Here is a 13157-nt window from a genome sequence, read left to right as displayed (position 1 = left end):
TGGATCAAGTGTTTGCATCCATAAGAAAGTTAAAAGCCATATTTTGTTTTTTTTATGTGATAGTGTTGTACCTTCACCTTAAATTTCCAACAACATGTCTATGCGAAACCAAATTTTTCAGACTGTTAGTTACCTAGTCTAAAAACAGAAGTAGTCTTTCAAAATGCAAGGTATTATCTTCGGTTCGTGAAAAACAGCATCAAAAAGTCTTTATCAGATGAAACAGGAACACGTTCAACCATCACACTGAAATAAGTTCTCCGTATGCACTGCACTGTCATAATTTTGTACAAGTGTAGTTGAAACTGCCACTCATCCAATTGTGGCATAAAAAAGAAGCAACAGTATGAATATAGTGAATGCAGTGAATATTTTAAAAAATGGAAGTCGTAAAGATAAATTTTATAGAACATTACTTTAATCAAACAAGAGTAATGTTGTTTACTGTTTTTTATATTCATTTATAAAGTTTTGTCCACGTTCGGGTTTCAACAATTTGTGTATACCTACCTGTAACACAACGGTACAGCACCCTAGCAGCAAAATAACAGTTATTTGACCATGAACAAAAATAGTTGATCAGTTGGGGTGGAAACATTGTGAGGAACGGCATCTAAAAGGGTGGTGGCACTAAATGTGGAGAACTACTTGATGCGTTGTCTCTGTGTTTGATAAGTGTTAATTTTAATAAAGGATTAAAACATATATATTGATAAAAAGTAAGTATTTAAGGTATTATATAAGCACATTTTCATGCATCCAAATATGTATATTTGTCTGTTCTATATTATGTTTGTGTTTATATTTTACTTGGTGTTTTTGTTTGAAATGACAGGCCCGGAGACACTGCTCGTTTCCAAGATATGTCCTAAATGAATGTTCAGAAAAGTCTGAATGCGCAAATGTGCGGGTATGTGTGAGAAATAAATACGCGATTGTATGATTTACACGGCAATGGTAATATAATTGAAAATACTCAATTAATTTTATTATCTAGTGATTGTGTTAAAGTAAATGTTCATCGTTCGACGGGCAACAGGAACATTTTTGAGGGTTTATTGAAATTAAAAAAAACAAATTAGTTAATCTTTATGAAAAAATTTTTCAGCGTTACTCGAATAAACAAAAAATGTAACGAGTATTATTGTTCGTTAATCGTTACTGCTTACCTAGTTAGTTAACGTTCAATCGATGAACGTAGTTAAAATCACCAGTGTCAATATTTCAATAGCAAACAATTGGCGAACAGTACGAAAACAAGATAAAAAAATTAATTTAAATAATGTCCATTAACAATAAAGATCTTTTGGTACTTGCTCGCAGAATGTGTGCGTATTTACAGACAGTTTCATCTTCTTGTTTGGTTTTGTTGGAGACGTAAAATGCCCAGCCAAGTTGAAACATCACAAGGATTCACGCTCGTCAGGCGTTAATGAAAATATGATTCAATGTTTTAGTGAGTTTTTCGGCGTTTTAGGAAGTTGTACTGGCAATCATTACGCAAAAAAATTGATTTGACCCTATCACATATTTTAGGCTGAGGCGCTTACCGAGGCTGTTTGACGATAAAGATTAAAATAATAATAAATAAATATTATTATAATAAAAATAAATAATAATTAAACAATACAATAATAATTAAACAAATGCAATGCACGTTTTTCTAAGTTTTTAAATCCAACGCTGCTCTATAAGTAGACGCTGGACGAAAGAAAGTTGTTCGATCGAGGCATGTCTGTAAAAAAACGTCGGTGAAGTGCCATGTCTGGCGCTGTTATTAAGTGATGGCCTGGACCGAATATTGCCTGTTCAAAAATTAAGACCGTCATAGGCCATGTGCGTTTAGTGCGGTGCCTGCGCGTGCATACGATATATAGAACAATATACTACGTAAGGAGTTTCGCGTACGTCAGAGCTGTATAATAAAGAACCAATAAAATGTTCTACCAAAATATAACGGTGCACGTTTGTGTAGAATACTGCCATAAACTTATAGAATGTGATAATATTTGTTGGTACGTTTGCGGCATTTTTGAATGTAGACAGTTATAGCTGGGAAACATTCACTGGCTGATTTGGTTTGGTTGAAGTGTCAACATTTTGGACATGACAAATGCCTAAATTTTCACTGAAGAGTAAAGTACTATTTATATCGACACACACCCCACACACACACAAGATTTTTATGTATATATATGAGTACATCTATTATCTATTCAAAGGTTTGACGTCATTGTTCACACATTATGAGTAATTAAATAATGCTGATATTTTTTTACAAGTCTTCCAAGGTGCAATTAATAAATAGCGGTTATGCTTGTATATATATATATATATATATATATATAATGAGAGAGAGAGAGAGAGAGAGAAAGGGAAAGAGAGAAAGTAAGTGATTTAAATGTCTATGCTTAACACGCTATAGCAACAATATTATGTACATTCAAGATTAATTGACATTAAGGCAAAACGATGCGTAACAATAAAAAATGAATTTTTAGAGCCGATTTCAGGGCAACAACAGTTTGATGTATATGTATATAACGTGTATGGTGTGTGTATGTGTTATATTTATAATACATGTGTGTGTGTGTGAGGGAGCATTTATGATAAATTTATTTTGTTTTGTTGAATGAAATTGAACTTCTTCAAGTATAAACGATTGAAAATGTATATTCTACAAATAATTAACAATAATGATATTGAAATCTACAGGTTCATCAACAATAAGATCCTTTGTTTAAATTAAGCATTCTCTTCATCTGCGAGTCAATGTAGATAGTCCCGTTGTTGCTCTCACCCCACAAATCTCCAGAGCACGGTGATGGAGTGTCATATATGTCCCTCTGTGGAGGAAGCATGTTGTTGGTGTTGTTGTTGTTCTTGATGATGTTGCTCTGTGAAAGAGGAGCTCCATTAGGACTGAACTGTTGGTGGCTGGGTGGAGTGGGATATTCTTGGAATGCCATCATCTGCGGATTTTGTTGCTGTTGCTGCTGCTGTTGAAATTTGTTCGATACTTTAATGTTGTTCAAATTTGAAACTTGTTCATAGTTGTGGTTGTAAATGTTATCAGGAGAATTATTGTTATTAATTTGGTTTTTGTCAGTATCAAAATTAGTTTCTTTTTCATTTGGTTCCAACTGCTTGTGCACATCAACAGTTGCGGCTTCATCATCTTTGTTACCTTTTTTGAATGTGGATAGTTCTTGCTGGGCAACATGCATTGGCTGATTTTGTTGGGTGTAACAATCGTCTACACTCTGAGCGTGGCAAACATCTAAATTTTCACTGAAGGGTAAGATATTATCATAGACTGTTGAAAACAATCCAGTCTTGCTGTAGATGGGAGAGCTGAGTGGAGCCTCTGGAGGACTTGGACCATTTGCCAAATCTGAGTCTGTGGGACTCGAACCGGCTGAACCTATGACAAATCTTGATGATATTAGTTTTTTGTTAGGATATGGATTCATCTGCTGTGAGGAGTAGCTTGGTGGGTTAGTTTGCGTTTTTAGTTGAGGTTGTAATTGCTGCTTTTTGTGAATTCGTTGTTGATAAAAAAGATTTGGTTCCTGTTGCTGGTCCCTTCCTTGCTGAAGAAAGTGACTATTGTATATGTTTCTGCCTTCAAACGCCTGACAGTTAAATGGTGGAAACTCATTGTTATTTACATTACTGTTGCCATTACTGTTAAGTTGCTGATTGTAGGTCAGTTGCTGCTGGAAACTGTTCATGGGATGTCTGTTGTTATTGTTGTAGACCAAAACGTTAGATTGCTGATCAGTATTTGTGTCACAATTTCTTTTCCTCTTCTTAATCCTATTGTTGTTTCCTGACGTGCCGCCATTGTTACAACTAGTGTTATTATTCATATCAAAACCCTTCTTGTTCTTCCCATTTTTTCCACTCTCAATAACAAAACTCTGATCAGTCACCTGCATCCGGATTCCAATGCTCGGTGTGTTGTTGGACATCGGATGTTTGGAATATTCGTCAAGCAACCTCACGATATCCAAGTGACGCTTTTCAATAGCGATATCACGAGGGAGTCGATCGAGTTGGTCCGCGAGATCCATGCTGGCTGAATTATGGAGAAGGAGTTGGGCCACGTTGTAACTGCCCTCCTGTTTGATGTTTCAGTTTTATTCAAATATTCATTAATAATTAAGAAGTTTTGTTACTGAATTGTCAAAAGCATTGTTTGAAAATTTGAAACATAATCTTTTCAAGTCATTTCTTTCACATGATCATCATTGTACCTTGGCAGCAATGAAAAGAGGCGTTTGACCCTTGTCATCCTGAGCATCTCTGTTTAGCCCTCCATGTTGCAGCAACAAGATGGCCGCGTCCAAATTATTGACAGCAGCAGCCCAGTGTAAGGCTGTTTTGCCTTTTAAAACAAATTGTTCAAAATAGTAATAAAATGAAAAATAAAATGCGCCATCAATCAAATTATTACGTTATCAAGTTACCACATAAGTTAATTCAAATGTCAATTTTTTATAAAATAAACCTTGATCGTCGCATTTATTCAGATCGGCGTCAGCTTTTATAAGCACCTCGACCATGCCGTCAATTGCGAACCGAACTGCGTACATGAGTGGCGTCGTGCCATCCTTCATCTGCATATTCACCGAACATGTCCGGCATCTCAGCAATATCTGCATGGTCGATAATGTTGGTCATTTGTTACTTGGTGTTTGAATTGGTTCAACATGTTCAATATGTGCTGGCCGCATCGTTGGTGAACGACCTTAAAAAATCGGGACATGTTTGCAGATGTCCTGTCATCAAATTGTTCGAGTCTTTTTTGAAAGTTTTATCGGCCAGGAACATCAAAGGATAATGAATGAAAGAATTTAAATTTCCGGTTTACTTTTTGACTTGCATTTCAATTATTTTAAGATTTTTCCAGTTTTTTTTTATCCACGACAACTTTGTCATCAAATTTAAAAAAGCTCAAAAATTTTCGCTTGTCGTTTCGTTAGCCACTTTTGACAAATAGAACCGTTGCTGTCTACAAAGCTGAACATTTGATTGGACTGATTTAAATATATTAAAAGTAGCAAAATAATTTTAAATTAATAAAAATATGGTGTGTTTGTTAAACTTTCAGAACTATTCGAAAATGTCCACCAAAATCAAAACTTGCTGGTAATAATTAAAATTGAACTACGTTGCTGTTTGGGCCATAATTAAAGTAACCGAGTTACATCAAATCAGAGAGGTAATAAAGTTAGCATAATCAAAAAACAACATTACTGAAAATTAACATAACCAAGCAACATCATATCTGCAGTGAGTTAGCATGAGCAAGTAAGATCAGTAGGGAAAGAGAACATAGCCGATCATCAACGAACCTGGAAGACTCCGACAGCATCCGCACCGATGGCAGCATGCAGGGGGGTCATCCCGTTGTGGTCCTGAGCGTTGGGGTCTGCATCGTCCTCGAGAAACTTCTGCGCGGCATCTGCTCGAGAGTAGCGAGCCGCTAGATGAAGAGGAGTCTCTCCTGTCACGTGTTAACGATGTGAGGATGTGGTTGTGAGGATGTGGTTGCGATTACGTGGTAAATATAATGATCGTGCATTAAAAATATTGTAGCCTAATTTTAATCTAACCTGTCTTTTCGTAGTTGTTCAGTGCCTCGTTTATCAGTAATTTGTAGATGAGATCGCTGTCGTTACATTCAACGCCTCCGTTCATGTTGTTGTTGTTGATGTTGTTGTTAAGAAAGAAACTGTTGCCAATAACACTGCTGACAACATGATTTTTAGGATAACCGAAACTACTGAATGAATTATTTGGTAAGCCTAATGATATTTCTCTGTAGTTGTTGTTTATAACATGAGCGCTGCTGTCAATAGTACTATTACTGCTAGTTAAAACAACGTTACTCTTGTTGTTGCTGCTGCTGTTGTGGCAAGCATTTATGATTCTTTGCGGCATGTCTGAGTTGTTGTTGCTGTTCAAGATGGCGTGGGAAAGTTTGGCTGCACCGTCCGTCGACTGCGTAAGATGTTCAAATATTAAAAAAACTGAAAAGTTGTTTTGTTAATTTATTGTTTACCAGATGTCAGGCGAACAATTTTAAAAACTTGTAACGATTGTCTGGTCACCTGCTTGGTGAGGGAGCCGTTGTAAGATCCGTTGAGGTCACTGAAGGAGTCGTTGTTGTCTACGATGGACTTGTTTGAACTCGATGACATGTGATCTGAAGGTCTGATTGGTTGGTTGGTTTGTTTGTTAGTTGATTGATTGATTGACTGACTTGTTAATTCATTGAACGGCTGGTTGATTAGCTGATTTATAATCTGTTGTACACGAACAGTAACAAACGAACAAACCTGTTCTTGAAGTAGCCAGGCGGGAACCAGGTTTTCAATGTTGTTTTCTTCTTCTTCAGAATAACTGTTACCACGAAGGCCACAAGAGCTATCAACACAATGACGCCCACGACGATGGGCACCGTCGAGGACTGCGGAGAAGGTGGTTGGTTCGGGTCAGTTAAAGCTGTTGGCGTTGACAAACGTGTTGACAAATTTCTACATACTAATGCAGGTAAACAAATTTATGAACGCACAGTTCGTACAGCTTGGTTGATTAACAACACCGAAAATGATGACAATAACTAGCATACTAATTGTGAAAAAAAAAGTTGAATCCCTCAAATAACTTGAATGGCTCATAAAAAAATTCATAAGATTCATTAAATCAAAAAATTTATAAATCAATTGTCGTTATTTTACAAAGATTTAAACAACTGTTTCCTAGTAATTGATTTGATGGTATATAACCAAACCAAGCAAATGATTCTTGTGAAATTATTACATTCAAAATGTCTACGGAAGTTTTTAAGGTACCGTTGCAGTTGGAACTCAATATTTTCGTTTAAATTTCTCTTCTATTTAGAAAATTTTTTGACAATTCAAAGCAGGACTATATATTGTTCTTAAAGATTTGTCAATCTTGAGCAAACTTCAAATGAATGTTACGGGGTTTTTTTGAAGAGAACATTGAATTGGAAAGGAATTTAACTTCTTAATTACCACCATTAAAATGTGCGGATAAAAAGAATATGACCATTCAATCAGTCGTGCCCACTAACTCGTAACACGAGATATTGGCAGATCAAACATTTTGGTCGCATTATCTTGCAGCACCTTTTTCAGGAATGCCCCGGCGTACTTGATGTCAGAGAAGCACATCACTTGATCACTGCCAGCCGTCGGATGACCCAGCTTCAAACGGACCTCGATCCTGAATGCGATAAAAATTGTGATGCTGGTACAAATGACGATCGTGTTATTTCATCACGAAAAAATGAAAACACAAACCCGTTGAAATCGACATTATTGTTTTTTATTTCTGGAGACCCATCAGTACCGAGTTGCAATTCAAAATTGCACCTGAGAACAGCGGTTAGATTTCTAAGAAATTCGCTACGCCTTTGTAGAAAAGTTTCTTTTGAAATGGAAAGTTGAATGATCATGGTCCCATCAAGTTGCTTGTATCGAATTTGGTTTTGTTGGTAGCAGTCCGTGCCGTCGAAGTTGCAAGCCACGTTGTTGCATTCCGCGTCGCATTTCTCGTTGTCGAACTTTTGACTGCTCGTGTTGTTGCGAACGAGATTGAGTGATTCGTTATTAGCAGTTCGTAAATATTTTATGGAAGATATATTTTTATTCTGTAAAAAAACCAAATCTGTCAGAAAGAAGCGGAGAATGGTCCAACGTGCGTGAAAAAGAAAAAAAAGTGCAAAATAAAATAAAATAAATTAGGCGTGCATTTTATTTAATTTGAAATTAATTTGAAAAACAAAACCACTGTATTTATTTAAAATATAACAACTTAGCAAAGATTAAATAGCTCAACATAAGCATCTTACAACAAACAATTTAGTGTTTACACTAATTGCAGTTTATAACAACAGTAGAGTGAAAAATTTGTTGAGCCAGTTGTTGGGCTGTTCAGATTAAACAATCAAATAAGCAAACTGATAAGAGGGTGACATCTACGCACCTGCACGTTTCATCGGGGCATGCGAAGACGGATGACTTACAATCGTGTCCGTCGTAGAGGCAGGCCTCAATGTCGCATTGCGAATCACAGCGATTGTTTTGAAAGAGTTCTGAACAAGAACTGCCGTGTGAATCTTTTGGTACTTGGCAGTTGTTGTAAGGAGAGTTGCTGTTGCTACTGTCGTCGTCATTGTTGTTGTTGTTGTTGTTTAAGACATTGTTGTTAGAAATAGTTGTAACTGAAACTTTAGTAGATGCTGTTGTATTTGTTGATGGTTTGATCAAACGAATTGAAGTGACATCAACGTTGTTGTTATTGTTGGGGATCGTTGCTACCACATTGGTACATGGACTGATTTGTTGCAATGAAATTAATTTGAGATAGAGACAAAATTCAAAAAGTTAATATTCGATAAAACTTTAAAATTATATTAAAATTTGTAAAAAGATGATTACAATCTCCGAAAGACAACTCACGGTGCCTCGCACGGTTGATATGTTTCGCAAAACTTCCCAACGAAGGATGTCCTGCCGCAGTCGCATTCGTACTTCCTGCTGACCCCCTTCGCGATCTCGAAATCAGCAGTTTCATCCAGGTCGACCATCTTCTTGTTGTTGTTGCTGTTGATGTTGTTGTTGTTGCTGTTGTTGTTGTTGTTGTACGATTCTTTGCACACACCACCATTCAAACATGGAGTTAATAAACAGTTGTCGTCGTTTGCAATGTTGGTGTTGTTTGTGGTAGGAGTGGTTGTGGTGGGAGTGGTTGTGGTGGCGGCTGGCAGAGCTTCCTCACAGTTTGTTCCATAAAATCCTGCAGCGGGCAAATAACGAACGAATAATTTTAAAATTTTAAAGTTGACGAATGTGGAAAGCAACCGATAAAAATATTGTTTAATTAAATTGATGCATATTACTAGGTAAGTTTATGAGGGTAAGAAATAATGAATGGACGAGGAAAGAAGCAACCACCTGAGTGTGATACGACAAAATATGTGCCATGAAGTGGAAATATTGGTAAAATTGAGTGTACTGCTAATTACCATAATGAAGGTTGTTACAATGAAGAAATTGATGACGATGACGTCAACAATGATGATGACGTCAACAACAACGTGTATAACAACAACGATGATATTAACAATGGTGATAACGACAACAATGAGAATGAAGTAGAAAGGAGCTAACCATCAGCACAGTGGCAGACATAATCTCCAAGAAGATTTTCACACGTGCCGCCATTCTGACAGGGATTTGAGATGCAGTACGGTTTCAAGTTGTGGCAAGTTTTTCCATAATATTGCGGAGGACACTGGCATTGGAAGGAGCCAGGAAGGTTGCGACATGTGCCTCCATTCTCGCAAATGTTACCTTCAAGACGATCATCATATTTACAGCGCACATGGGAAGGAGGCATTAAATAAGGGGTGTGCAAACAAAATCAAACGAAATCATCTATAGTGAAAACACGGTCTGCTGTGCATACAACATCAAACAAGACTGTATTGATAACACAACAACCACCAACAACAACAACACTGCCACCCAATCCCACCAGCAACAACAAAAACACAAAAACGCCGCCGCAACCAACAACAACTTAAACAGCAGCAACAACTCCTTTACCAACAGCAACAACAACAAAACAACACAAACAACAACAAAACAACCCTCAACACCATTACAACCACCACCGTTACAACCACCACCAACAACAACAACAAAACAACACAACAACAACAACAACAACAACAACAACGGCAACAACACAAACGTCACCAGCAGTGGACCAACCATAAGAACACTCGTCGACGTCTTTATCGCAGTTGACGCCGTCGTATCCCTTCGGACACCGACACACCAGCGTGCCGTCGATGGCTGACGTCATGCAGGTGGATGCTCCCTGGCAGGGGTTCCTCGCAGTCAAGCAGTCGTCCCTGTATTGGCACCTCATCCCTGATAGTGGTTGTGATAATGATCGTGATGATGGTGGAGGTTGTCTATGATGATGATGATGATGATGATGATAACAAGGCTGACGATGCTTGTGATGCATTTTAACAATTGACTGATTATGCAACTGCAGTCGTTATTAAAAAAAAAACATGCGTTCTGCATAACAACCCCACCACATTGGTGGCTAGTCACCCCTTTGCAGGACAAACGATCACACACCCCCATCAGACAGGACACCATGCACATCGTCCAAACAACAACAACCAACCAACCAACCAACACGCACAACAGACACAACAAACAGACAGACAGACAGGCAAACACATCCAACAAAATGAACAAGTGACCTTTGTGAGTCGGCGGGCACTTGCAGACGTACGATGCAATCTTGTCAATGCACGTGCCGTTGTTGAGGCATGGTTCGTATGCGCAATCATCGAGGTCGGTCTCGCATAAGGAGCCCGTGTAGCCAAGCATGCACAGGCATAAGTAGTCATCTGGGGGGGGGGGGGGTGTGTGTGTGGGTAGGTGTGCGTGTGTGTGTGTAAATAAATTTCGTTTGTGTGTGAGTGAGTTGGTGTGAAAGTGTGTGTCTGAGTGTATGTATTTATTTATTTGTTTATTTACATTTGAATGAGCAACTATGTGTGTTCATGTTTGCATGTGCTCATGCCTGTCTTCATAACTTATTATATTGGAAACTAGCTGGCCGGGCGTACTTCCAACGCCTCAAAATTTATAATTGTTTCTTTAATAACAGAGTTTCAAAAACAAAAAGAAATAGTTATTAGCATAACATTTTGTTTACAGCTGCAGCTTACTTACTATAAACTACTAACCGCTTAGTGAACACAGATATTCAGTGTCCCCACAAGCATGTATATTAGAAATGGACATTCCAAAATCGATGAACAGAAAGTTCGGAACTACGTGCCTCGTTCATTCAATGCCCACCCCGATCACCGGTAGCAAATTATTTTCAGACAAACTCACAATGCTCCTACAAATGCACAAGCCTATTGTTCTTCGATTCATCGATAACTTTCCAATAGCTTATCATTATATCAATATTGTCGGATTGAAATTCCATCAACTAAAGACTAACAATCTTCAATAATAAAAAAACACCACGAGCTAACAAGGTGATTTGTGCGGGCTTTTTAAGAAACTACGATAACTATTCTGATAGGTATTTGGGCTGCCGATGAGTCCCCGGTAGGGACGGAACACGTGTCCAGTCTATCCAAACGAATACTATTCTTTTCTTCTCCCGCTTACTGCTCTTCTTGGTTCGGTGTCCTCAAACATAAGCGCAACCGCAACAATATCTTCCCTTTCATTTCCCGACGTAAAAACTTGCCAATAAAAACGGTACATGTTATATACATCATATATGTATTATTTCAAATGTATGTTAGGGTATGTATATATGTGTGTTTGTAGTGTATGTTTATATAAATTGGTAGTCGATCACTCTCAAATAATAGGGAATTTTCAGATACCAATAGACATTTGATTTTTTTTTTCCCGGTATAATATCTGGACTCAATTTTTATGTTCCCGAATAAATGCATTAAGTTGGCGTTTTAACTCGAGATACTGATGATGAGTCACAAAAGGGGCCAAACGCGTCTGGCCTAGAACGAGTTAGGTGTTCACAATAATGCACCTTTGGTCGTGGAGAGAGCTGGTGCACATTATTCATTCGTAGTGGCCTACCGTATTTGCATGAGCAGGTCAATTATTTTCAACCATAATTTAATCTACATTATATATATATATATATATATATATATATATATACATACATATATAATTATTATTTATATATTTACTTATTTATACAATAAAGTCAACATTATCTACTCCATCTTCAATTATCACTACTTGTCGAAACATAATTACAAATCATCGTCATTAGAAGGACAGCACCATCCAACATACCATCCGATGCAATGCATGTTCCCTTGTTCTTACATGGGTTTGGATCGCATCTATCCTTTTTCTCTGTACATTGAGTTCCTGGTGAGAATTTTATAATCATCGTCATTGTCATAATCATCATCATCATCGTAGTTATCGCTATCATCGTCGTCTTCATCGACGTCATCATCATAATTATCACCCTCTTCATCATCATCACCACCACAATTATCACCTACAACATCACCAGATTTAGCAACTTCCACCACCACATCATCTTCACCAGTAAGTAACATCCTCCAAGAACCATCATCATTACCACAACCCACCATTCCAGCCAGAAGTACAACGGCAGGTAGGTTTGTGGGACTGGCTGATGCAGATGCCGCCGTTGTGGCAGACGTGAGACTCGCAGACGTTCTGGTAGACCTCCTCCTTGTACTTCACGTTGTAGAAGTCAGCTGACGTTGGCGCCAAATACGGCGAAGTGTACGTGCAGTTCTTGTAGGCCACCGACGCTTTCAAAGGGTCAATAGTTCAAAGGTCGTGGTCAATCAAGTGATATTTGAAGTGATATCATTTAAATTATAAAAACAAAATAAAATAATATGTCATAATGTAAAAAGAACATTATTATTTTTTATTAGTAGTAGTAGCATTATTTTTATTCTTCTTATTATTATTGTCATTATTATTATTATTATCATTATTATTATTATCTTCATTATCAGTCAAAATGGCGAGACATAATATCATTTCACTGAAAAATGTCGCACAAAAATTGGACTGAAACTCTGTAATTACTTAAAAACCAGCGGCAAGAAAGAAATTTTATGTTTGTGTGAACAATTATCCATCGATTTTATCAAGGTTAATGATGACTTCTTTCAAGGTGGGTTCTTTAAAGGCATTGCTCAATCAAATAAAAAGAAAAATAATATAATCGTGTATGAATCATGCACATTTATTCAGGAGCCAGAGTTCGCTGATTTCTAAAACGAAAAATTTTGTTAAAGGTAGCTGGTCTAAATCAATAAAAGATCTTAGCGAAGTTTATTACAATTTTCCCAGAAGATCCAACAGTTTCCAACATATGCAAATTTGTTCAGTTGGGACAAAACACAAAGCCCTCTGTTCCAACGTTATTGCCTTCGCCAGACGAACAAAGATGAGGTCTCTGACTGGGGATCCAAGTCTGCTCTAGGAAGATACATCGAGAGACACAACAAGTTTAAAATCTGGGCCCCTGCTGACTGT

At 37.5% G+C, this 13157-nt stretch overlaps 1 protein-coding gene across 1 annotated transcript; it reads right to left on the bottom strand.

Moving 5' to 3' along the window:
* Positions 1 to 9204: 9204 nt before the first annotated feature.
* HELRODRAFT_86803 (hypothetical protein) lies at positions 9205 to 12332 on the bottom strand (the record flags this gene model as incomplete). The annotated part of the gene is made up of 5 exons (XM_009028218.1): positions 9205 to 9392; positions 9816 to 9970; positions 10318 to 10474; positions 11922 to 11999; positions 12230 to 12332. Coding segments are annotated over 5 exons (681 nt in total), but the record flags the coding sequence as incomplete, so codon positions are not given.
* Positions 12333 to 13157: the final 825 nt, after the last annotated feature.

Source organism: Helobdella robusta (genome assembly GCF_000326865.2).
Source record: "Helobdella robusta unplaced genomic scaffold HELROscaffold_54, whole genome shotgun sequence".
Classification (NCBI taxonomy): domain Eukaryota; kingdom Metazoa; phylum Annelida; class Clitellata; order Rhynchobdellida; family Glossiphoniidae; genus Helobdella; species Helobdella robusta.
This window is presented reverse-complemented; position numbering and strand designations above follow the sequence as displayed.